This window comes from Protopterus annectens, chromosome 2.part1 (assembly GCF_019279795.1).
Source record: "Protopterus annectens isolate FY-2018-M chromosome 2.part1, PAN1.0, whole genome shotgun sequence".
In the NCBI taxonomy this organism is placed as follows: domain Eukaryota; kingdom Metazoa; phylum Chordata; order Ceratodontiformes; family Protopteridae; genus Protopterus; species Protopterus annectens.
Genome location: NC_056729.1, coordinates 646,769,495 through 646,792,038, shown reverse-complemented (window position 1 = coordinate 646,792,038; position 22,544 = coordinate 646,769,495). Strand labels below are relative to the sequence as shown.

The window sequence follows — 22,544 nt, the reverse complement described above, 5'->3', positions numbered from 1 at the left end:
TAAGTTTTCTGATGGCATACAGTTTGTAAGTGCTGGATGACAACAGTAGAAGTTTTCATGTTTTTCATTACCCATCCTCTGCAGTATTTATAAAAGTTGTTCCTTCTGTGTAATAGACAGAAACATTCATCTGAGAATAACTGGTTGTTTTTTTTCTCATTCAGCTGACCTTAAAATATACATCTCATATGCATTTCCATCACATGAAAATCTTAGTGCTAATACTTGTAATCAGAACTGCTTCAAAATCAAAAGCCATAGCAACAAATGATACATTTCTGTGTGGTGTGTATCAAGAGTTAGAAGATTTAAAAAAAAATAGCTGTGTATTGATGCATTTCCTGCATTTGCTATGGGGTAGTCCTGATAAACAAATTGGCCTTTTACCGGAAGGCCTTAGGTATAAAATGAAGCAATAATATAAATCAGTACGCAGTCATCAGCAAACAGGCACTATAAAAGAGTAATATAATCAGATCTGATGTTGTCAATTTTCATTCATTCCTCGACAAATGAGTTCCGATCCAACCCTCAGGTCTGACTAGGCTGCATTTTACAACTCATGGATACTGAAAACTCTCAAGCTCCTCCCTTACCCATAATACCTTGGTCCCCCACCATTCCTCAGATCTCATTTGTTGCCTTCGTGTACAGACGTGGCCGTTGATAGCTCTCAAGCTTTGGTTTTGGTTTGTGAGTAAAAAAAGTTTCAATTACCATTGTTGGTGTTTTCCTTTCTTTTCTTTCTTATACCCTTGCAGTAGCTCTTTCAGTTACCATTGTTGGTAATCTTTCACTTTAAACTTTTTTCTTCTTTTCTTTCATAAACAAAAAAAAAAAACTTTCCTTTTCTTATTCCAAAATGGCTGAGAAACCATCAAGTTTTAAGAAATATAAGGCCTGTTGCCGCAGAATCCCTTTATCAGACACACATGAGTCCTGTGTTTACTGTATAGGCCCAGCTTATTTGAATGCGTCTTGTGAAATATGTAAGGCATTTAATCCTTGAACTCCAGTAGATCGCAAGAATAAGCTTATTTTAAAAGGCTTATTATCTACCACTTTTTCTGAGTCAATGTCTGAGGCTCAAACCCCCAAGAAAAAAGAGGTTAAGAAGCATTCTTTGGAACCTTCCAGATCTTTGTCTCCTAGCTCAGATCCTAGTGCAGAACTGCCTCTTAAGCTAACTAAACTATCGGATCTGACTTCATTGGATGCAAAGATGAAACCCTTGGATCTGGCAGTTTCTGATGCAAAGTCCATGTAATCAGATCTGACACATTCAGATCTGATGAAGCTTCCTCGGATTCGATATGCTTCGTTCCTGGATCCTGTACCCTCATGCCTTCCATCTCCTTTCCTAGAGAGATGCCATCATTCCAGGACCTCATCAGTTGCTTCCTCTTCTCATTCATCAAGACATCTGACTGAAGCAGATTTGGATAGGATTATGAAGAAATGTCTTTCAACACAAATTCAAATGGGAGTTCTCCCTGCTCCTACCTCAGCTGGTCCAGAGACCTTTATCAGTGCAACTCCACCAATTTTGGCTCCTTCTCTTCATGCCAAAGAAATCCCTAAGAAGAGAAAGTGCAGAAGGGGGCACTTGGACTCTCCTCAAGAGTTGATCACAGAAGATACTTATTTTGATGAGGGGAAGGATTCCCAAGCTCCACCAGATGACGTCTCCTTTGGAGACATCCTGGAAATCCTCAAGCAAAGGGTTGGCTAGTCTACTGACAGCCCTTCCCAAGAGGAATCGGTATTCCTGGAAGCTTTTTGATCTGGCCCTTCTACCTCCTGGTTGACTCTGCCTGCAGGCAACCTCATTGATTTGATCTCTCGCTGGGCATGAAAGGAACCTGACTCTGTTGAGCCTATTCCCCAAGAGGCCAAAAAAGGATCCTGGTACCACTCAAAGGTAGGGAGTTTTGGAGTAAATGAGTACCGATAGATACCATGGTCATAGCGGCAGCCACCAAAAAGGAACTCGTACAACAGAGTTTCTCTGTTCATCCCCCTTACAGGGAGCCTAGGGTGCTGGACAGATTTGTGACGCATGTGTATGCTTCAGTGACCTTTGCACTCCATTTGTTGAATTATTTGGTACACTTTACCAGATTGCAGAGGGATTTGATTAAAGAACTTACCAGATCCTTCTCTGAGACCATAACTTCTGAGACAGAGAGTTCTGTTGCCTCACAGATGGATAGCCTACAATCTGTTTCAAATTCGTGCATGAGACTTATTTCACATGCAGCTGAAGGTACTTTAAGGGCAGCAGGTTCAGGCATTCCCATTAGGAAACATACCAGGATGCACCTGTGTGATTTTGCATAGCCCTTCAAGTCTTCTTTCGTCAATGCTCCCTGTGATGGAAGTTCTCTGTTTGGCCCTAAAGTTAAAGACACATGGCACAGGTGTGTGTAGGAAGGTAAAACTCTGTCTGCCATCAGCGTACATTTTTTGACTTCTCAAAGGACCTTTTCTAGGAATCAATGAGGTGGTCAGAAAATGTGGTTCAAAAAGTCTCAGGGTTCCTTCCAAGATCTATGTGGAGACAGTTCTACCAGGGGCAGAGGGGGAACTCTAACAGAAGATGCCACCTCCGTGGCAGAGGAGGCCCGCAGAACCAAGGATCTAGAGATGTTTTCTCTGACAGATATGACTAACACTTCTGAAAGGAGGCCTGATTGTCTACCTCTGGAGGCAGTCAGAGGTCATCTATCCCTGCACCAGAGAGCCTGGCTAGAGATTACAAAAGATGCATGGGTGCAGAGGATTATTTCCAGAGGTTATATAATACTCTCCCCAACAGTAAAACAAAATTCCCGATGTTCTACACAGTCAGAGGAAAGTACCAGCACTAGAAGTAAGAAATTTGCTAAAATTAAGAGTAATCCAAGAGGTCCCCCCAGACCAGAAAGAGTCTGGAACTTACTCCAGATTATTTTATGTGACAAAGAAAACAGGGCACTGGAGACTGATTTTGGATCTCAGCAATCTGAACAAATCAGATCAGTACACGAAGTTATGGATGGTCATGGTTCAGTCCATTTTGCCTTTCCTGTACAAGGACAACTGTACATGCTCAACAGATCTTCAGAATAATTACTATCATATAAAAATGAACAGACAATCCAGAAGATATGTATGCTTCCATCTGGGAGTCAGTCATTACCAATTAAGAGTTCTGCCCTTTGGTCTCACCACAACCCCCAGGGTGTTCATCAAATGCATGGCAGTAGTAGCAGTTCACTTGAGACTGCAGGTATTCTGGGTGTTTCCATACTTGGATGACTGGTTCATAGCCAATCTGATCAGGCATATTCTGATAAAAGCATGAGATTATGTACTCCAGCTGTGCTCTCACCTAGAAATTACTATCATCATCATCATCATCCTCAGCCCCCTTTTTTACTATTTTTCTGCATGGGGTCGGGGTATCGTGTTAACTGTCGCCAACTCTCTTGATTCAGTGCCACACTCCTGCCTTCTTCAACACTCAAGCCTGACTGTCTCAGATCTTTCACACAATCCATCCACCTCTTTGCTGAATGTCCTCATTTCCTGTTACCTTCTTCCTGTCTGTCCCAAATCTTCCTCACCAGATTGTCTTCTGCTTTTCTACACATATGCCCAAACCATCATAATGTTCTCTTTGATCTTTTCTGCAATTGGAGCTACTTTGGCTTCTGCTCTTATGTCCTCATTTCTTCACCTGTCCCACAGTGTGCATCCTACGACCTTTCTCAGGCACTTCATTGCCATCACCTCTAGTTTCTTCAACTGTTCTGCCTTTACTGCCCAGGTTTCTGTACCATACAGTAGTACTGGTCACACTACTGTCTTGTACACCTTACTTTTCAGCTTCTTTGGCATTCTTCTGTCATAGACAACATCTGATACTCTATGCCAGTTGGCTGCAGCTGACCTCTTCATTCAGACTACCCTTCTCCTCAACTACCCCTCCCAGATACTTGAAGCTATTTACCTGTTCCACTATCTTCCCTTCTATCTATATTCTCAGCTTCTTCTGATTTCCCCAATTTGCTGCCATTACCACCATCTTATCTGTGCTTAGTTTCATCACATGTATTCCATTCTCCTATCCTTTGCTGAAGTTATAGCTCAGAGTCTGCCTGCACTGCCACATCATCTGCATACAGCAGATTTGTTGATCCCTCCCCTCCAACCTGTTTGCTAATGTAGTCCATCACCAGTATGAACAGCAGTGGGCTCAGAGCTGAACTCTGATGTACATCCACTCCCACTTGGAACCCCACTGTGAGGCCAAACACTGTTTGTACTTCAGTCATTGGGTCCTTGTACATAGCTTGTACTAATTCTACCAATGTTTTTGGGACTTCAAACCACCGCAGAACTGCTCAGATCTGCTTTCTTGGGACCTTGTCCTATGCTTTTTCCATGTCTAGGAATGCCCAGTTGGCCTCTCTTCTCATCTCTAGCTTCCTGTCAAGTATCTGTCTCAATGCAAACATCAGGTCAATTGTGCTGCATCCTGATCTGAATCCAAACTGCTCATCTCTCATCTTACATTCTACTACTCTGCATATCCATTTATCAATCACCCTGTCCAGAACTTTCTTGCAATGTGATAGGAGTTTGATGCCTCTGTACTGCCCACAGTAGTGGATGTACCCTTTGTTCTTGAACACTGGCACGAGTATGCTTATTCTCCAGTCATCTGGGATACACCTTTCTCTCCATACTGCTATTAGTACCCTCAGGAGCCATTTCTCCCCTGTCTCACCCAGCATTTTTATCATATCTACTGTAACCTCATCTGAGCTGTGTGCTTTCCCTGACTTCATCTTCCTTAGTGCTGTTCTTACTTCTTCTAGGGCGAGCTCCTCTTCTCTCATCGTAGGCTGTTTCTGGGGCAGTACAGCTTCTGTGTTTTTTTTTCATTCAGAAGCTGCTGGAAATACTGCTTCCATCTGCCTTTGATGCTCTCTGGACTGGTGAGCATGCTGGCATCCCTTATGAAGGATGTCTGACTATCTTCTTTATCTTTCTGTCTTTTCTTTGTGCCCCTTACTGAGTCACTTTCCAGAAGTTGGTACAGTACTTCTGATGCCCTATTCTTTGCTATTGCAACTTCTTTCTTAGATTCTTTGTTAGCCAACCAGTAGTCCTTCCTAGCCTGGTCAGTCTTTTCTATCTCCCACATCTTCCTGCACTCCTTCTTTCTATGACTTCCTGGACTTCTGCATTACACCACTAGCTTTCCTTATGTACCTTATTTCCATACCTGGCTCGGCCATATATCTTTTCTGTAGTCCTAACACATGCTGTTTTTAGGTGCTGCCATTCTCCTCATCTTGGGATGCTAGAGCTTGAACCGTTGTACTTTCTCTCCTGTCAACTTCCAGGTCTTCAGTCTGGTCTCTCTTGACCTTAGAGCCTTCTCTGACCACTGCTTGCAGCTGATTGTGGCAACTAGTGGCTTATGTTGTGGGGTGACTGTTTCACTGGGGATGACTTTGCAATCATGGATTCTGCCCCAGTGCCTTTTCCTTACAAGGAGAAAGTCTACCTGAGTTGCATGTTGACTGCTCTTGCATGTGATTGTCTCTCTTTCTGAATCATGTGTTGGCTACTATCAAGACAGAAGTCTAGAATGGCTTCTGTCAGCATTCATATCCTGTTTTGTCTGTCCCGATATGTGCATTCAAGTCACCGTTTATCAACAACTTCAACAACTCCTGCTTTATCTAGTAGGTCATGCAACTGCTGTCTGAATGCACTCTTTTCCTCACTATCACAACCCTGCTGTAGGGCATATGCTGAGATTATGACTGGAGTTTATCCCTTACTGCCTTCTGAAGCCTCTCTCTCACAACAATTCCTACACAATTTCTAGCCTGCCCTCCAGTAGACTCTGGATCCCACTGCCCTTCCATCTCTTGGATACATAGCATCTCTTGGATACATAGGATGTCCAGTGAACCTACATTAGGCATAGCTGGCAGGTTGGTTGGTTTTACATCCAGTTTTTGCTCAACAGAGCTATCCCAGGTAACCCAGCACATATACCCCTCCCACCATTAGCAACGGTCCCTGGCGTGGGTCAGAGTAGACCAGGTCCTCAATCCTCAAACCACTTATCACCAATGCCCATTTGGCCTAGAGCCATATTTTACACCGTTGAGTGACTAACCCTGCCACGGCACGCAGTCTATGTCCATGTTCTCCTATCTTGAGGATACTGCGCACCACAGTAGATGCACAAAGCAGTTGGTCTGTACAACTCATCCCCCTATAGGGCACCATGTAGAGTCTGTGCTGCTGCCCACAGCTCCATTCATTGGTGAATTTCAGATGGAAACACTCAGCATGTTTTTCGGACATGGGAGAAACCCCACAGAGACACAGGGAGAACATGCAAACTCCAAACAGGCATTGGTTGGGGGTCAGGATCGAACCTTGCACCTTGTGCATGGGAGGCAAAGACCTTAACCACTAAGCCATCTGGTCTCTGATGAAGTTCCATCAATCATAACAAATATCAGAACCACTGCAAATATTAGAGATCATAGGGGCCTTGTTCAGTATGGTATCAGTGACACCCTCCCTTCTCTTACCAAGGGTACAGACTATTCGATTTTAAGTCAAAATGATAGTCCAAAATTCTTCTCTAGCAGCTTGATTGATTCTCCAAGCCTTGGGGTCAGTGTCTGCTGCAATTGTTCTGGTTCCATTAGAAAGATACCATGTGAGAATTCTTCAATGGCCCTTACCGACTCAGTGGTCTAGTCTTCACCAGCTTGTGTCCACCTGGATCAGAATAACTCTCGCATGCAAAAAGTACCTCTTGTAGTAGATTTGCTCAGATCAGATTTTACAAGGCTGCCCCTTCATTTTTCCTCAGCCCAAGGCCATAGTGACCATGGATGTTTCCCAAATTGGGTGGGGGGGGCACTTCTTGGGAAAGACAGTCCAAGACACCTGATCCTCCAAAGAGACATATCAATGTCCTGGAAATGAGAGCAGTACTCCTAGCATTGCAGGACTTCCAAGACTATCTTGTTCAGGACTATTGCGATTCAGACAGACAATATGTCAGTGGTATGGTACATCAACAAACAAGGTGGAACCAGATCTTACCCCTTATGTCGGTTGAGAAGCTCCAAGAGTTTGGTAGTGGGTGATCTCATCCAATCGATTTCTCCTAGCAACACATTCTAGGGAAATCATTCTGGGGAAATCTAGTGTGATACCAGACAAGTTGAGCAGGTCCATTTTATTACCTCAGGAGTGATCTCTCAACATGAGAGTTGCGGAAAAAATATTCTGCCAATGGAACCAACCTTGCTGTGACCTCTTTGCATCTCCCCTCAAAAACAAGTGCAGCAGGTTCTTTGCCTTGATCCCCCCCCCACCAGAGGACTCACAGAGAGAGACACCCTCCTCCATGATTGGCTCTCATATCTGCTCTGTGCTTAACCTTCCCAACTCCTGTAATCCCCAAGTTTCTCCAGAAAGCTTCCCGATTAAAGAGCACAGTCATCCTCATTGCCCCTTATTGGCCTCATCAGATTTGGTTCCCCTTTATTTGGCCTCATCTAGTTCACCCACCATGGATACTGGATACAGTCTCAGACTTCTTGTCTCACCCGACAGATATGATTTATCCGGACATTTTAGGAGTCAAGTTGACCCCATGGTTTCTCCACTTCCATTGATAGCTAGACAACCCTGTCTGTCTTCCCCTGTCTGTCCCACTCCTTTTGTCTTGCCATAAAACTTACACTATTAATATTTCAGAAGTAAATGGAAAAGATTAGCTTTTGGGGCACAACAGAATGATACTGACCCATTGTCAGCACCAGTGCCTAAAATTATTGAGTTTTGAGCTATATTTTTAAATTCAGGACTAGCTCCTTGACTATTAAAGTACAATTAGCTGTCATTTCTAATTTTCACACAGGAGTGAACAGTTCCACCTTAGCTTCTTCAAAACTTTGTAAGGCCTTTATAAGGGGAACCTTTCTTCTTAGCCCCCCTTTTAAAGATCCAACTCCACCATGGGATTTTATTTTATTTATTTATTTATTTTATTTTTATTTTATTTTTATTTTACATTTGTTAACCGGGAGAGTCCGACTGGATACATGTCCATTTTCAGTGGAGGCCCGGGGAGAAAAGCTCCAAGTACATAACAGACATATGAACAAGATAGTTGAGTTCTAAATACAATATAAAGATACATCACATCTTGGGAAAAAAAAACAACAGCAGCAAATAAAAAAAAACATAGGTCAGTTACAAAGGCGAGGCGCCTTGTTAAAAAGCGGTTAAGGATAGTGAGGTAAGAGAAGGGTAAATGATAGTGGTTAATCAGGTTTGGAACAGGGACATTGCCAGAGAGTATTGAGATGGGGTTTAAGCTTTTTTTGAATTGTAGGAGTGAGGGTTCTGAGGTGAGCATGGTCGGTAGGGAGTTCCACATTTTACCTACAAAGTTTGAGAATAGAGAATCCCCAGCAGAATTATTGGCTTTGGTAGTTTGAGCTAAGATCTTATTGGAGGAGCGTAAAGATTGCAGGTTAATATAGGGGTGAATGATGTTTTCAGAGCTGGTGTTTTCTCTGGGTGATACAGTATCTGGTGAGCCATTTTGAGTTGGTTGAAATGGAGTTGGCTGGAAAACTCTAACCACCCTAGTTGCTTCAAGTTAGTGCAGTGGTGCATTCTAAAGGTGGAATTTGTGGCAAATCTAGCTATGTGATTGTAACAAGAAGCAAGTTTGTTAAGGGTTGTCTTGTTTAGGTTTGTAAAGAGAGGGAGGCATAGAAAAGAGTTGATAGTAGGTGTGTGCTGGCAATTGTAATTTTAGCGTGAGGAGTGAGAAAGTGTTTTACTTTATAGAGAGAGCCAAGCTTTTATTGACGGTTTTGATGGTAAGATTGAAATGGGTGTCAAATTTAAGGGAGTTATCAATGGTAACACCTAATAGCTTTGTGTGAGCTTCTGGTGATATAGTGATTCCATTGGAGGATGTAATAGAGAAGATGGGGAAGAGTCTTGTTAGTGGGTGAGAAAGTAAGTAGTTTTGTTTTGTTGGGGTTGAGAACTAGTTGTCGACTTGAGAACCATTTTTCTATTAGGTTGAAGGTGTCTTGGGTTGAAGCAGTGAGGTCTGCCAGGTTGGAGGCAGTGCTGATGATAGTCGAATCATCTGCATATTGAATGCATGTGGCATGGGGGTGATTGTGGGCAGGTCATTAACAAAGATGGTGAAGAGAAGAGGGCCAAGAATAGATCCTTGGGGAACTCCAAGTGTAACAGGTAGGCATGTAGATAATTTGTCCTGCCATAGAACAGCCTGTTGCCTATTGGACAGGTAGGATTGGAACCATTTCAGCGTGGAATTGCTGAGTGATAGTTTTTTTAATGTATGGAGGAGTTGAATGTGGTTCACCATATCAAAGGCCTTGGAGAGGTCTAAGAAGAGAGCAGATGATAGTTTATTACTGTTTCTGAAGTTATTGATGGTATTAGAAAAGGATAGTAGGGCTGATGTGGTACTGTGATTTGGCCTGAAGCCATGTTGGGAGTTAGCTAGAATTTTATTTTTGGTGAGGTGTTCCATCAGTTGTTTGTGGACACACTTTTCCATAATTTTGGCCAGGGGTGAGAGTATAGCTATAGGTCTGTAGTTGGTTAGCTCTAGTGAGCTACCACCTTTATGGAGAGGAATAATGTGGGACATTTTCCATATGGAGGGATGAAGGCTTCTGACAAGGTACGGTTTATGATTATAGAGACGGGATAGGAAATGGCCTCAGCTGCTTTTGCAGAAACTCAGCTGGGAGAAGGTCAGCTGCTAGCTTAGTGGGTTTTAGTTTTTTAAGAAGAGATGTTATAAAGGATATGGGTACTGGATCGAAGGTAAATAGATGATCTGATGTAGTTGTAGTATTCTGCTGGCATGGGTAGTGGAGTGGGCTGGTTGTTTGTTTGAATTGTGTGGCCAGGGATTGTATAGTTTCTGTGAAGAAACTATTGAATGTGTTAGCAATGTTTACAGGGCACTGTTGTTTGCAAGTTGTTGGAGTGGGGTGGTTGCCTGGCCTGGGTGCAGGAGCTTGTTTAAGCCTGCCCAGAATTTTTGTGGATTATTAAGGTGTTTGTGTTGGAGGTGGAGGAAGAAGTTTTTTTATCATTTAAGATCATTCTTTTAGTTTCATTTCTAAGTTGCCGGAAGGTTTGGTGGGAGTGTGGGTCTTTAGAGGTACGCCATGTGACCCACATCTTGTTTCTAGATAGGATTTTGGATTTTGTTTCCTTAGAGAGCCATGGTGCGGTTTTGGTTTTAGTTCTAATGGACCGTATTGGAGCATGGGAATCTAGAATCTTGAGGAAGGTGGTGTTGAAGTAGATAACTGCCTCTTCAAGAGGAAGAGACTTGAGTATTGTCCAGTTGTGGGCTTTAAGTTCAGTTTGAAAAATGGAGGCGTTGAATTTATTATTGTTCCTGATTTTTTATGGTTGTAAGAAGGGAGTGATTTTCTTGAATTTGATAACATAGGTGAGTAAGTGATCACTCATGTCCTCTGGGTGAGTACCTGCTGAGTACTGGTCAGGATCTTTATTAGTAAGGATCCAGTCCAGGATGCTGTCTTTGTTTTGGGGTTTACCTAGTCTGGTAGGAGTGGATATGAGCTGAGAAAAGCCATGTAGATTTATGCTGCTAGATGGGGAGCTAGATGAGAAGGAATTCCAATCGATGTTGAAGTCACCTAACACTATGGATTCCTGGGGTGAGTTTGAGTTAACCAGTGGAGAAAGTCCTCTAAGGTTTTGTTATTATTGTTGCCTGGGGATGTAAATACATGCTATATTTATGCTTTTATGTTTGTTTGGTTGAAGTTTTACAAGTAGAATTTCGGCATTGTTTGTTAGGAGGGGTTGTGGAGAGGCAAGGGAGATTTGTAATGTATTTTTGTAGAGTATGGCTACGCCACCTTTACTGAGTTATTCGGTCTGCTCTTAGTATATCATACCCTGGTGGGATTATCTGTGTGTCTTTCGTACTTGGTTTAAGCCAGGTTTCTGTGAGACATAGTAGGTCTGGGGAACAAGTAGCTAAAAGGGCATGTAGGTTGTGAATCTTATTGTTTACACTTCTGATGTTTAGATGACAGGTCAGAAGAGAGTTAAAGGGTCTAGAGTTTAGATTGAGAAGTGGAGGGGAGGATAGGGTGGAATTACAACTGAGTGGAGGGGAAGGGCCAGGGTTGGGGTGGATATCACCATCTGTGGCTAGTCTGTGATTCAGAGTGGTAATGAATTTGAGGGCGTTGAGTAGAAGTTTGTAGTAATGTTTATCATTTGGCCTAATATTGGTAGGTTTGATAATTACATAGCGTTCGAGTTCTAACAAGGTGGGCGAGTAGGGAGTTGAGTCATGGCCTCTGTTGTTAATTATGGGTGAGGGGTTGGTTTGGTAGCCTGGGTGGTGGAAGCCTATGTAAGACCAGGTTTCATATAGGGTAGCTAGGTAAGGGACAAGTAGGAGGGGAAAAAGAGTTAGTATGATAAGCTTCCTGGGTGGTGTCATATTCCGTTTGATCTTAGAGGGCGGTAGTGAGGTACAGGAAGTTAGTGGACAGTAGGGGGAGTGGTTTGAGGTTATAAAAGTACGAGTTTTACAGTCTATGACTCAGTCTCCATTTGAACCATCAGCCAAGTGTGAACTAAAAATTTTAACTTGGAAAACTGTCTTTTTAGAGGCCATTACATCTGCTAGAAGAGTCTCATAACATCAAGTCCTGTCTTCTAAACCACCTTATTTGATTTTTCATAAGGGCAGGGTATCCTAATGAACCAACTCATCTTTCCTTCCTAAGGTGGTCTCAGAATCCAATATTAATCAAACTATCAACCTTCCAGTTTTCTTTCCAAAATTTTCAAACAAAGGAGAGTATATGTTACATCTGTTGGATGTTGACAGAGAGTTACATTTTTATCTGCATAGAATGGAAACTTTCAGAAATTCAGATCAATTATTTGTCTCCTTTTCAGTCTCCAAACTGGGCAAGCCAGTTACTAAAGTAACCTTAGCCAAATGGTTAACTGATCATATTACCTTTGTTTACAATAAATTGGGTATGTTTTCCCCAAAATCAGCAAAAGCTCATTCCATCAGGTTGATGGCAACCCCATCAGTATTCTTATCCAGATGTTTGGATGCTATTTGTGCAGCTGCAACTTGGGCTAATCCTCATACCTTACTCATTACAAATTGGATCTGGCCTTTAAGGGAGGAGCAGCCTTCAGCTCAACAGTGCTCAGGGCTGTCCTTCCTTAGAGTCCTCCTGGGTTTTAGGTAGCTGGTGACTGTCCCATTTGTTGAGGAATGAATGAAAATTGACAACATCAGATAAAGAAGTTATGTACTCATCATAACATTCCATCTGTGTTGTCCATTTTCATTCTTCCTCAACTCGCCTCCCTCCTACCCTTATCATTTTGTTTGTGACTTCTGGAAGAATGAGAAGATGCTAAGATAACCAGTGTTCCTGCCTTTGATCTCCAGATAATGGTTTCTCATGTAATGGTTGTTCATTAGTTTCTGATAAGCAAAAGGTCAGCAAACAAGATCTGAGGTATGGTGGAGGACCAGGGCATTATGGGTAAGAGTTTTCAGCATCCAAGATCTGTAAAAAGCAGCTGAGTTGGATCTGAGAGTCAGATCCAAATCCATTTGTTGAAGAAGAATGAAAACGGACAACACAAGGGGGTATCGTGGTGAGTATATAACTTCTTTTTTTCTGAATCATAGCTCCATTGGCTTATCCATCTTCTCAGACTGTTATGGCAAATTGGTGTTTTAACAAGTGGAAATAGAAGAAATCGAAATATTTCAATATCAGTGCCAGCATTTCTGGCCCAACTGTTTATTTATTTAACATTAAATGGGTAGGTGAATTGGTTCAAGGAAATTTTTTCTCACAACCCGGTCCAGAGAGGCCAGATAATATAACTAAACAGACAACAGAATGTGTAACTATTTACTTTGAAATCTATATTGGCATTGGCAGTAACACAGTGGTAGATATAGCATACTACTGAATTAACATTTAGGAACATATAATTTTGAATTTTCTGGTAGGTGCATTTCATTACTGATAGAGCAAATCAGCTGACAGTTGAATTCCAATGAAGCATTTCAATGAATATGAGTTATATTAGAATTAACCCAGGGGTTGGCTTGCTCAATTGTTCTTCACCTTCTGGCTGTTTTTAACCCACAACTCTGAAACACTTAGGGCATACTGTTTATTAGAAAGCTTTTTAGTTGTACCTTGAAGCTAGTAAGTTAATTGACTTGTCTTACTTCTGACAGTTTGTTCCAGCTAGAAGGTGCATTTTTAGAGAAGACTTTTTCAGTAGTGGCTGATTTACAAGGGTAGTCTGGCTAACTGACTGCATTTCTAAGATATAATTATAATCTCTATTAAAGAATCTGATCTCTAAAGGTGGACAGTCCCCAGTATTAAGGAGCTTTTATGTAACAGTGTTAAGCAGTAGCTCATTTCTTGCTGAAACTGTAATCCATCTACCATTCTCCATTCTTTACTGTAGTGCAGTGGTGTTCTCGGTTGTTAGCTAGGTATTGAAGTATAGTGTTTTATTCCGTGTAGTTGTAATAATGTGGTATTAGCACATGAGTTTGCAACAGTAAGGATCAGTCCATATTCAATTCTAGAAATGAATACATTGATGGTTATTGAGTTTCTAGCTTCTTGAGTTAGAAGACTGGATACTGAATAGGCTGCTTTAACTTGTCCTAGTACTTTGTTTACTTGGGACTCCGAAGAGTAAAAGAGAGAGAAGTATGCAGCACAATTCCTAACTACTACTGAAAGGTGGTTTAGTCAGGTGTGTTTCAAGGGAGTTCATGAAAGTTTTATAGATTCATACTAGACTAACTGCCCTTGTGGGCCAGTTTAAGTCTAGCCAATTACCCCAAGTGAGAATCAAACCCTGCACCTTGTGTCTGTAAAGTAAACACCTTAACCATTAAGCAAACCTCCCTTTCATTGTGACTTAAACATTTACTATTTAGCATTCATTTTTTAATGGGAGCAGTCTAAATGCATATAATAAAACTTAAGAAATACACATATTTCATTGCAAATCAGCAGTAAAACAATTATGTACTAAGACAAATCAAGATGATTACATATATGAGTGTGTGTTGGGGAGAGTTAGTAAGGAGAGCTGCTTACTTCTGTCACATGCAGTATACTTTTTTTCTTTTGCAAGAGAAGCCCAAGATACTTTTTTGATATCTACAGAAGCCAAGGGCGGCTCATTGTGGCAGAGTGTTAGACCCTATAGTCTAGGCTGCACAGAGCCGTGTTGCTATGGACAATAGTAATTTGCAACAGAATGCAAAGCATACTGTTTTTAATATGATAGTAACAAGGCATGCTGAGAATGTAAAAGTGTACTGGCAGTATTTTACAGAGGGATACAGTAACTGAATGGCTAAGACTACTATTAGTCACAAGGAAGTTAAGCATATGGTAATATACACAACAATTTCAATATTTACAGCAATTGTAGTAGCTCTGAGCACATATTCTTTCGTCAGTAAAAGCTAATAGAGAATACCTCAGAGTTAATATTCCGCAGTGGTTATCATGAGTTTTTTCACAGATATTGCTGTACTAAGCATGTCATTGCATTAATCATTTCTAGTATTCTAGTCACTTACTACCTGGCTTTATTTTATTTAGGATTTCATGGAGAGAGAAGGGATTGAGCTGAATCATCCTGAGCAAACTCCTGTGGATCCATATACAGAACAAAGGAAAGAACCACAACGTATCTTTGTTAGCCCTTCAGATTTTGACCGGCTCAGACAGTTCCTTACCATGGACCGCAAGGTAAAAAAAAAAAACAACACATGCTATTTGTAAATACAAGAGTATAGGACCTGCTTTGCTGTTACATATTAAGTTATGAGAATGTACAAGTGGTGTGAGCCCATATGTTTTTTTTTCAGGACTGGAGAACATGAAATTGTGGGTTACGTGCATCTAAGACTTGTAATCTGTTACTGTAAAAATGGCAGATATTTTCTTTTTATAAGTGATAATGTTAAGTTGTCAATCTCGCCTTCATTCTTGCTGGATGGGTTCGGAGCCGAACCTCGGTTCCGACTCGGCCAATACTAAAGCTCGATAGCTAATTCCACCGGCTCGAGTCTCCCCTATATCCCACAATGCTAGGTGGTAACTACTCAGATCTCGTTTGATAGCAAAACCAAGCAGTTCTGGTCTCCATAGTATGGAGAAAAAAGAACCCACCTCTATATAAACCTGAATGTAAGCTACAGAAACATAAAAGGGGGAATAGAGGTGGTAGAACATGTGGGAAGGAAACTCCAAAGGAAGATCCCAAAATTTCCTATCGGTCTGTCCAGGCTAGGGGAAGGAGGGTGGGACGCAAGAAAGAAGGCGAGAAGAAGACCCATCCAGCAAGAAAGAAGGCGAGAAGAAGACAACTAACATGGAACGTTATGGTAGGTACATAACTTCTTATTATGAATTATTTGCTGTCACTCTAAGATGGTTATGGCATGATTCTTAAGTTTGAAAAATTTCCAGTAATCTTTCTTGAGGGCCATCTAATATTTGATATCACATCAGCTAACAAAAGTATAAAAGGAGTGATCTTTGGCATAAACATCATTTACTTTCTGTCCCAGAAGAGAACATAGATGTTTGTAGGGAAGTTTTGGAAAATAGCTGATGTTCATCATACTACTGTAACCTTAGCTATATGGGTTATATTCTGCCAAAGATATAACAGCCAGCCAGCTAGCAAAATTTCAGGACACCTTCCACATACCCAAACTGTCAGGCAGCTCAAGCTGAGCTGACTAAAAGACAAGTTCGGCTGTCAATCCTTTCACAGCTTTACTGCCACCAAAGAGTACGCTCCCCTAAGGCTTTGGAGGATCATTGGTCAGCTTGGTGCTGTTCCTTTCCTCAGCAGATAAGTTCTCTTCAGGGAAAAACATTCCATTTTATAAATATTGTTTGTATTTTATCAATTTCCTCTTCAGGATAGTTATTTTAAAGCTAAGAGCATTGTGTTTTAATTGACTTTTACAAGACTATATTGTACTTTCATATCACTTTGTTTCCTACCATTCTAAGTTAAAATATTTAAAAAAACATGTTTTCCTATGGAGAAATTGTGTTTATTTTTATTTTGGACCTGGGAAAGTGTTTTAAAGTGCTTTTACTGCATTTTTCTGTGAAAAAAGTGACTTTTAAAGACATTTACTTTTTACCGACAATTGGTGCTTGTCTTTCACGGGAAAGAGGCACCATTTTCACCTTGAAAATGGAAAAAATTGCTGGTCTCACAGTTGGTCTTTCTTCCAGCTACAAAAAGAAGAAGTTAAACAAGCAGCCTTTGCCAACACAACAGGCTAGCAGTTTGTCTCAGCTGCAGGTGGGTGACTCTGCTGTGGCCATTTGTTGTACCTCAGACCACTCATCTTTTACTCCAGATCCCTATGGTGTACCACCTACAGCCACTATGTACCGGTAGTTCGCCAATGTCCTCTGGAGCTGTTGGGGTCCCATCAGCAGGCAATGGAGAGCCACTCTTGCTAGTCCTGGGAGAAGAAACAGAGACGGCTTCCCTGTTTTGTCAGAATGTTGTGTCCATCCCCAGGGAAGCTGCTGCTGCCATTAGTAACACAGTTTGCCCCATTTTTCCTGTCAAATTGAAATGGAAAACTAAGCATGCATCTACTCCTCCTCATATTTCCTTAGACAAGAATAATTTACTGGGTTTGGCACACCATTTTATTCAGGCTTTTGATCCTTCTTATTTAGTGCTTTCTGGCAAAAAAAAAATATAGAAAAAGTATACCCCCTTTCCTGAAGTGATTCAATATTCTGAATCTGGACAGAAAGATGAAGGGACAGATACAGGTTTTCTCTTCAGTTTTCTGATTCAGACTGAGAGGCGACCTTAGTTTTTGATTCTCCCATTGGGGTTCCTCTCTCATTGAGACTATTTTAAGAATGGGACAGTGTTTTCAGTGGGAGTACACTGTGGTTTCATTGTCTCCATGTCCTCATTTTGTGGTCTGTGGTTTACGATGTTAAGAGTCAGTAGTTGAGATTTTTTGTAGAGGAGCAAACTCGATCTGAGGTAACTCTGTAGAGAGCAAGGTACTATGAGTAGAGAAGGTGGAGCTTGTGGGTTGAATTCTTTTGGAATGGCTGGTCTCAGATCCAAGTTGGATCAGATAATTCACAGGCTGAACCAGATGGAAACAGACAACATTGCTCTAACATTATGGTAAATACATAACTGCTGTGTATTCCTCATCCACCAGGCCACACTCTTTTGTTTTCACCTGTCCTTCATTACATGCTGTTCCTGAGAGTGATAGAACCAATCTCGCCTTCCCAAGTTGGTTTGTTCAAGGATGTTTTTAGTCCCAAACTACAAGGGAATACATCTATGAATGTTTATCGTATTGGTCACTGCTGCAGTACTGTTAGATACATGGGTTATGCCCTGCCAAGGATATAACAGCAAGCCAGATTCCAAAGCTTCAGGGCACCTTCCACACACCCAAACTGTTAGGCAGCTTGAGCTGTGCTGACTAAAGGACAAATCTGGGTGAGTAGCACTCCAGAGCTTTACTGCTACAGAAGAGTATGCTCCTCTGAGGCTTTCAAGGATGGACGGTTGGCTTGTGCTTTCCTTTACTGGGCAAATAAGTTCTCTTTGAGGAGACTAGTTCTGGGTTTTGTTTCTTAGACCACTTATGACAGTGCCTAACTTCAAACTTATGTCATTTCACAGTTCCTCATTCAAGTTTCCTGGTAACTCTACATTTAAAAGATGATTATCTTCTCATTCCTTTTCATCCAAATTTCAGGCATTTCTTAAGGTTTGTGTGTCTGGATCACGTTATCAGTTCTCTGCTTTACCCTTTGTACTATCCACTGCACCAAGAGTGTTCACTACGTGGCTAGCTCCTGTTATAGCTCATAGCAGGCTGAAGGGTATCCATTTTCTTTTCTCTATATTTAGATGACTTGATTATAGGTTGGAAGTTTTATAGGGAAGTGCTATGCTAACTGCCTTTGTGGGCCATTTTAAGCCTAATCAGTTTCCCTTTTTGTGCTCAAACAATCTCATTTGGTTATAGATTGGTGTTACCCATCCCATGGTCAATAATTGTATATTACTCCTAATGGTACTAGCTAGGATCATACCATGGATAATTTGAGGAGACCCATGCATGGGATAAAGGATTTAGGAGCAGCCTCTGTCCATTAGTAGTACAGGGGTAATCCTGGGGTAAATTTTCCATCCATAGATCTAAGTTGTGCTTGAATATGGACAGGGATGAACTTTGTTTTATATGGATGGGGAGTCTTTTCCACAACAATTGTATCCTCTGCAAAATTTACTTGTCCCTCCAAATTGTTCTGTTGATGCTTATCTTTGCAAAGTCTTTTTCATAGTGTCCAGAATCTCTCACTTGGGTGAGAGATCTCTTACATAAGCTGGGATTCCAACAGAACATTCCTTTTTGACTCCTTCAACCAGGATTGTGTTCCTAGAGGGTGTCAGATGGACACCTCAGTTTAAAGAGTTTTTCTTCCACAAGAAAAAAAAGATCTATATCTAGATTTATGTCTAAGGTTTTCCACTCAGACTTTGGTCACTGTAAGGGAATACCTCAGGATTTTAAGTATCATGGTATCTATGAATGTTTATCTTATTGATTACTGTTCCAGTTGCCTTAGCTATATGGGTTATATCATGCCAAGGATATAACAGCCATCCAGCTTCCAAAGCTTCAGGGCACCATCTATGCATGCAAGCTGTCAGACAGCTTGAGCTGAGCTGACTAAAAGACAAATTTGAGCACCAAGCCATCCAGAGCTTTACTACAGCCAAAGAGTATGCTCATCTGAGGCTTTCAAGGATGGACGGTCAACTTGTGCTTTCTTTTGCTGGTAAATACATTCCCTTTAGGGGGGAAACAATGTCCATTCTGTTAATTTTGTTGATGTTTTTTTACTTTCCTCTTCAGGAAAGTTATTTTAAAGCTAAGACTGTTGTGCTTTAATGGACTGTATCAAGACTGTAATGTACTTTTAAACAGAGCTCTTTTTCTGTCAACTTAAAAGTGATGTAAGGTAACTGAAAACATTTTTTTCTGTGGAGAAATTGTGTTTATTTTACTTTCGTGGGGCTGGCATAGTGTCTTGTGATTTTTTACTGTGGTTTTTTTTCTGTCGAAAAGTAACTTTGTGGAGTGATAGTATTTACCAGCAATTGCCACTTGTGTTTCCCATGAAAACGACACCATTTTTGGCTTGTGTATGGAACAGAATACTGGTCCCGTGGTCGGTCCTTCTTCCAGCCACAAAAACAAAAAAATTAAGCACATGGCCTTTGTCACCATTGCAGCCTGCAGGCTAGCAATTTGCATCAGCTGCAGGTGGGTAACTCTGCTGTGGCCATTTGTTATACCAGAGACCACTCATCTTTTACCCTGGATCCCTCTGATGTAGCACCTACAGCCACTATGAACCAGGGTTAGCCATGTCCTCCATGTCTGTTGGGGTCTGCTTAGTGGGCAAGGAAGAGACACTCATGTCATTCCTGGGAGAGTGAACAGAGAAGCTTGCCCTGTTCTGTCAGAATGCTGTGCCCATCCCTGGGGAAGTTGCAGCAACCAGTAGTAACATGGTAAGTTCTATTTGTCCTGTCAAAAAGAAACAAAACAAAAACAAAAAAATAGCATGTATCTGCTCATCCTCCTCAATTTTCCTTGGATAGGAGTAGTTTACTAGGCCTGGATCAGGGTTTAATTCAGGCTATTGATCCTTCTTGTAAAGTAGTTTCTGATAAGAAAGAGGGATTCTTTTTTTCCTGAAGAGATTGAAGATTCTGAATCTGAACAGGAAGATGCAGAGATGGAGTCAGGTTTTGTTCCTCAGATTTCTAATTCAGATTCAGAGGAGAACTCAGTTTTTTGATTCTCCATGGGGGGGGGGTTATTTCTCTGAAACTATTGCTAGGATGTGTCAGTCTTTTCAGTGGGATGACAATGAGGTTTCTCAGTCCCTCAGGGAACACTAGGGGTTGTTATAGGAGAGTTTTCCCGAATCCTCCTGTTCTGTCTGCTTTAGAGGATGTGTGTGTTACTATCTGCAATTTTCCTGACAACCAGGCTGCTGTGCCCCTAAAAAGGCAGATAGGATATATAAAGTTCCTCAGTCTTTTACATTTTTGTACACTATTCACAAACCTGACCCAAAAGCCATAGCTTAAGTTGATCCCACTGCTGCTAAGCACTTAGTTAATTCCAGTCCTACTCTTTCTGATAAGGATGGGCAAATTTTTTATAAGTATCAGGAAAAAGGTGTATATATACTTCTGCAACCTTGATTTTCAGAATGAATTGTCAGGCTTGTATGTATCCCCAGATACTGGAATCAAATTAGGTTATATTGAAAAAGAACTGTGCAAACTGGATCCAAACAAAACGCAAGGAGGAGATGGAATAAGTAACAATGACCTGAGAGCACTTCAGCAAGAAGTCAAACTACCATTATATCTATTATTCACTAGGTCATATAAATATGGGGAGATTCCTCAAGATTGGAGACATGCATTTATTAAACCTGTCTTTAAGGGAAAGGGGAGTAGGACAAACCCAGAATCATATAGACCCTTAAGTCTACTTTCATGTTGTGGAAAAATAATGGAGAAGGTAATACTGGATAAGTTATTGTCAGAACTGGATAGGTTGGGACTTCAAACCATATATCAGCATGCATATGTTGAAAATAAATCTATTACCACCTGTAACATGATGTTCTATAACAATATAACAACTATGAATGAAAAATTGTGCTGTGATGTGATTTATATAGATTTATCTTCAGCATTTGACAGGGTCATACACAAAACACTGATCAATAAATTAGTACAACTAGGTATTGCTGTACTGTTGATAAGATGGATAGCTGCATGGCTTACAAATAGTACATGGCAAGTATCACACACCAACTGGACAGGTGAAATCCTTGGTTACAGTCAAGGTGTCCCACAGGGCTCTATACTAGGCCCTTACTTATTTAGATTGTATCTTTCAGACCTTACTTTTTCATCTGAGGTGTTCTACAGTCTATATGCTGATGACCTGAAATTGGGTAAACTAATTACAAGTGTTACAGATAAGGCATGTCTGCAAAATAATTTGACTAACTTGACCATTTGGGCACAAGAGAATAATATGTTGATAAATACATCAAAAACTAAGCATATGAGATTTGGAAGACATAAACTGAAAGGTGAATTTTTAATACACCACACAGTGATTGAAACTGTAGACTCATTTAAGGACCTGGCTATATGGGTAGATTCAGCTATGAGTTTTTCTAATAATATCAACCAATTGGCTAATGATAGATGTTAAGTTGTCAATCTCACCTTCATTCTTGCTGGATGGGTTCGGAGCCGATCCTCAGCTCCGACTCGGTCACTTACCAAAGCTCGAGAGCTAATTTTACCGGCTCAAGGCAACCCTATATCCCATGATGCTAGGCGATAACTACCCAGATCTCATTTGCTGCTTTCGCTTGCGAGGTGCGTTTTTACCGGCTCTTGGTAAGTTTTCAAATTTCAGACTTTTAGTCACCCTTTTTTGTCTTAGTTCCACTCCTTTTATTGTTTTAACTTGTAACGGTTAAATTTAAACCCTATTCCCCGTTAGTATCTGTATTTCCCTTATCCCAGTTATATATCCATTCCCCTAGCTTAGGCCTTAAGCCTGCCCCTTTCCTAATTCTTGTCAGGGATTCTGTGGAGTATTTGGGTGTGTTATTTGGATTGGGTGTTTGTGTGTGTGTGTGTTTTTTACTCTGGTGCTCCCTCGACACTGTTATGTCGAAGGACACAAAGGTCTCAGGCTTCAAGAAGTGTGACTCGTGCTGTCAGAAAATGTCTCTGACAGACAGTCACACTTCTTGTGTTTACTGCCTGGGACCCCTGCACCTGCAGGACTCTTGTTCTGTGTGCCATGCATTGAGCCCAAGAGTCCTGCATGGGCGCAGGAACAAATTAATATTGAGGGGCTTGTTAAAGCCCGAGAGCCCCCCGACTAAGTCTGTGCTGGGGAAGCCCTCGAAGCCAGCAAAGCCGTCGGCTCCAAGTCCCAAGCCATTGGCTGCTGGCTCACCTTCTGTGACAAGATCGGCTCCGGCCGGAGCCGATCCTTCTGTGTCACAGCTTCCAGTATCGGCTCCACTCGGCACCGATACCGCTGAATCTTTGCACTCACGGTCGGCTCCGGCTGGAGTCGACGTATACTCAGCTCCATTGGCTCCATCCACATCCAGAAAGAGGTCAAGATCCCCATCGTTGGAGTCTATCCATTCGGCTCCGAGATCACCCCTGCTCTCGGAGCGGAGCCATTGGAGCCAATCTTCTCGGTCGTCCAG

General features: G+C 41.5%; 1 protein-coding gene across 1 annotated transcript in view; it reads left to right on the top strand.

Annotated features, from left to right (window-relative positions):
* The window catches only part of EFHC1 (EF-hand domain containing 1), an 856,688-nt gene that overhangs the window by 153,606 nt on the left and 680,538 nt on the right, over nt 1-22,544 (top strand). The window contains exon 4 of the mRNA XM_044062385.1: nt 14,778-14,927. Within this exon, the coding sequence (XP_043918320.1) occupies nt 14,778-14,927 (150 nt within the window). The remainder of the gene's footprint in view (nt 1-14,777; nt 14,928-22,544) is intronic.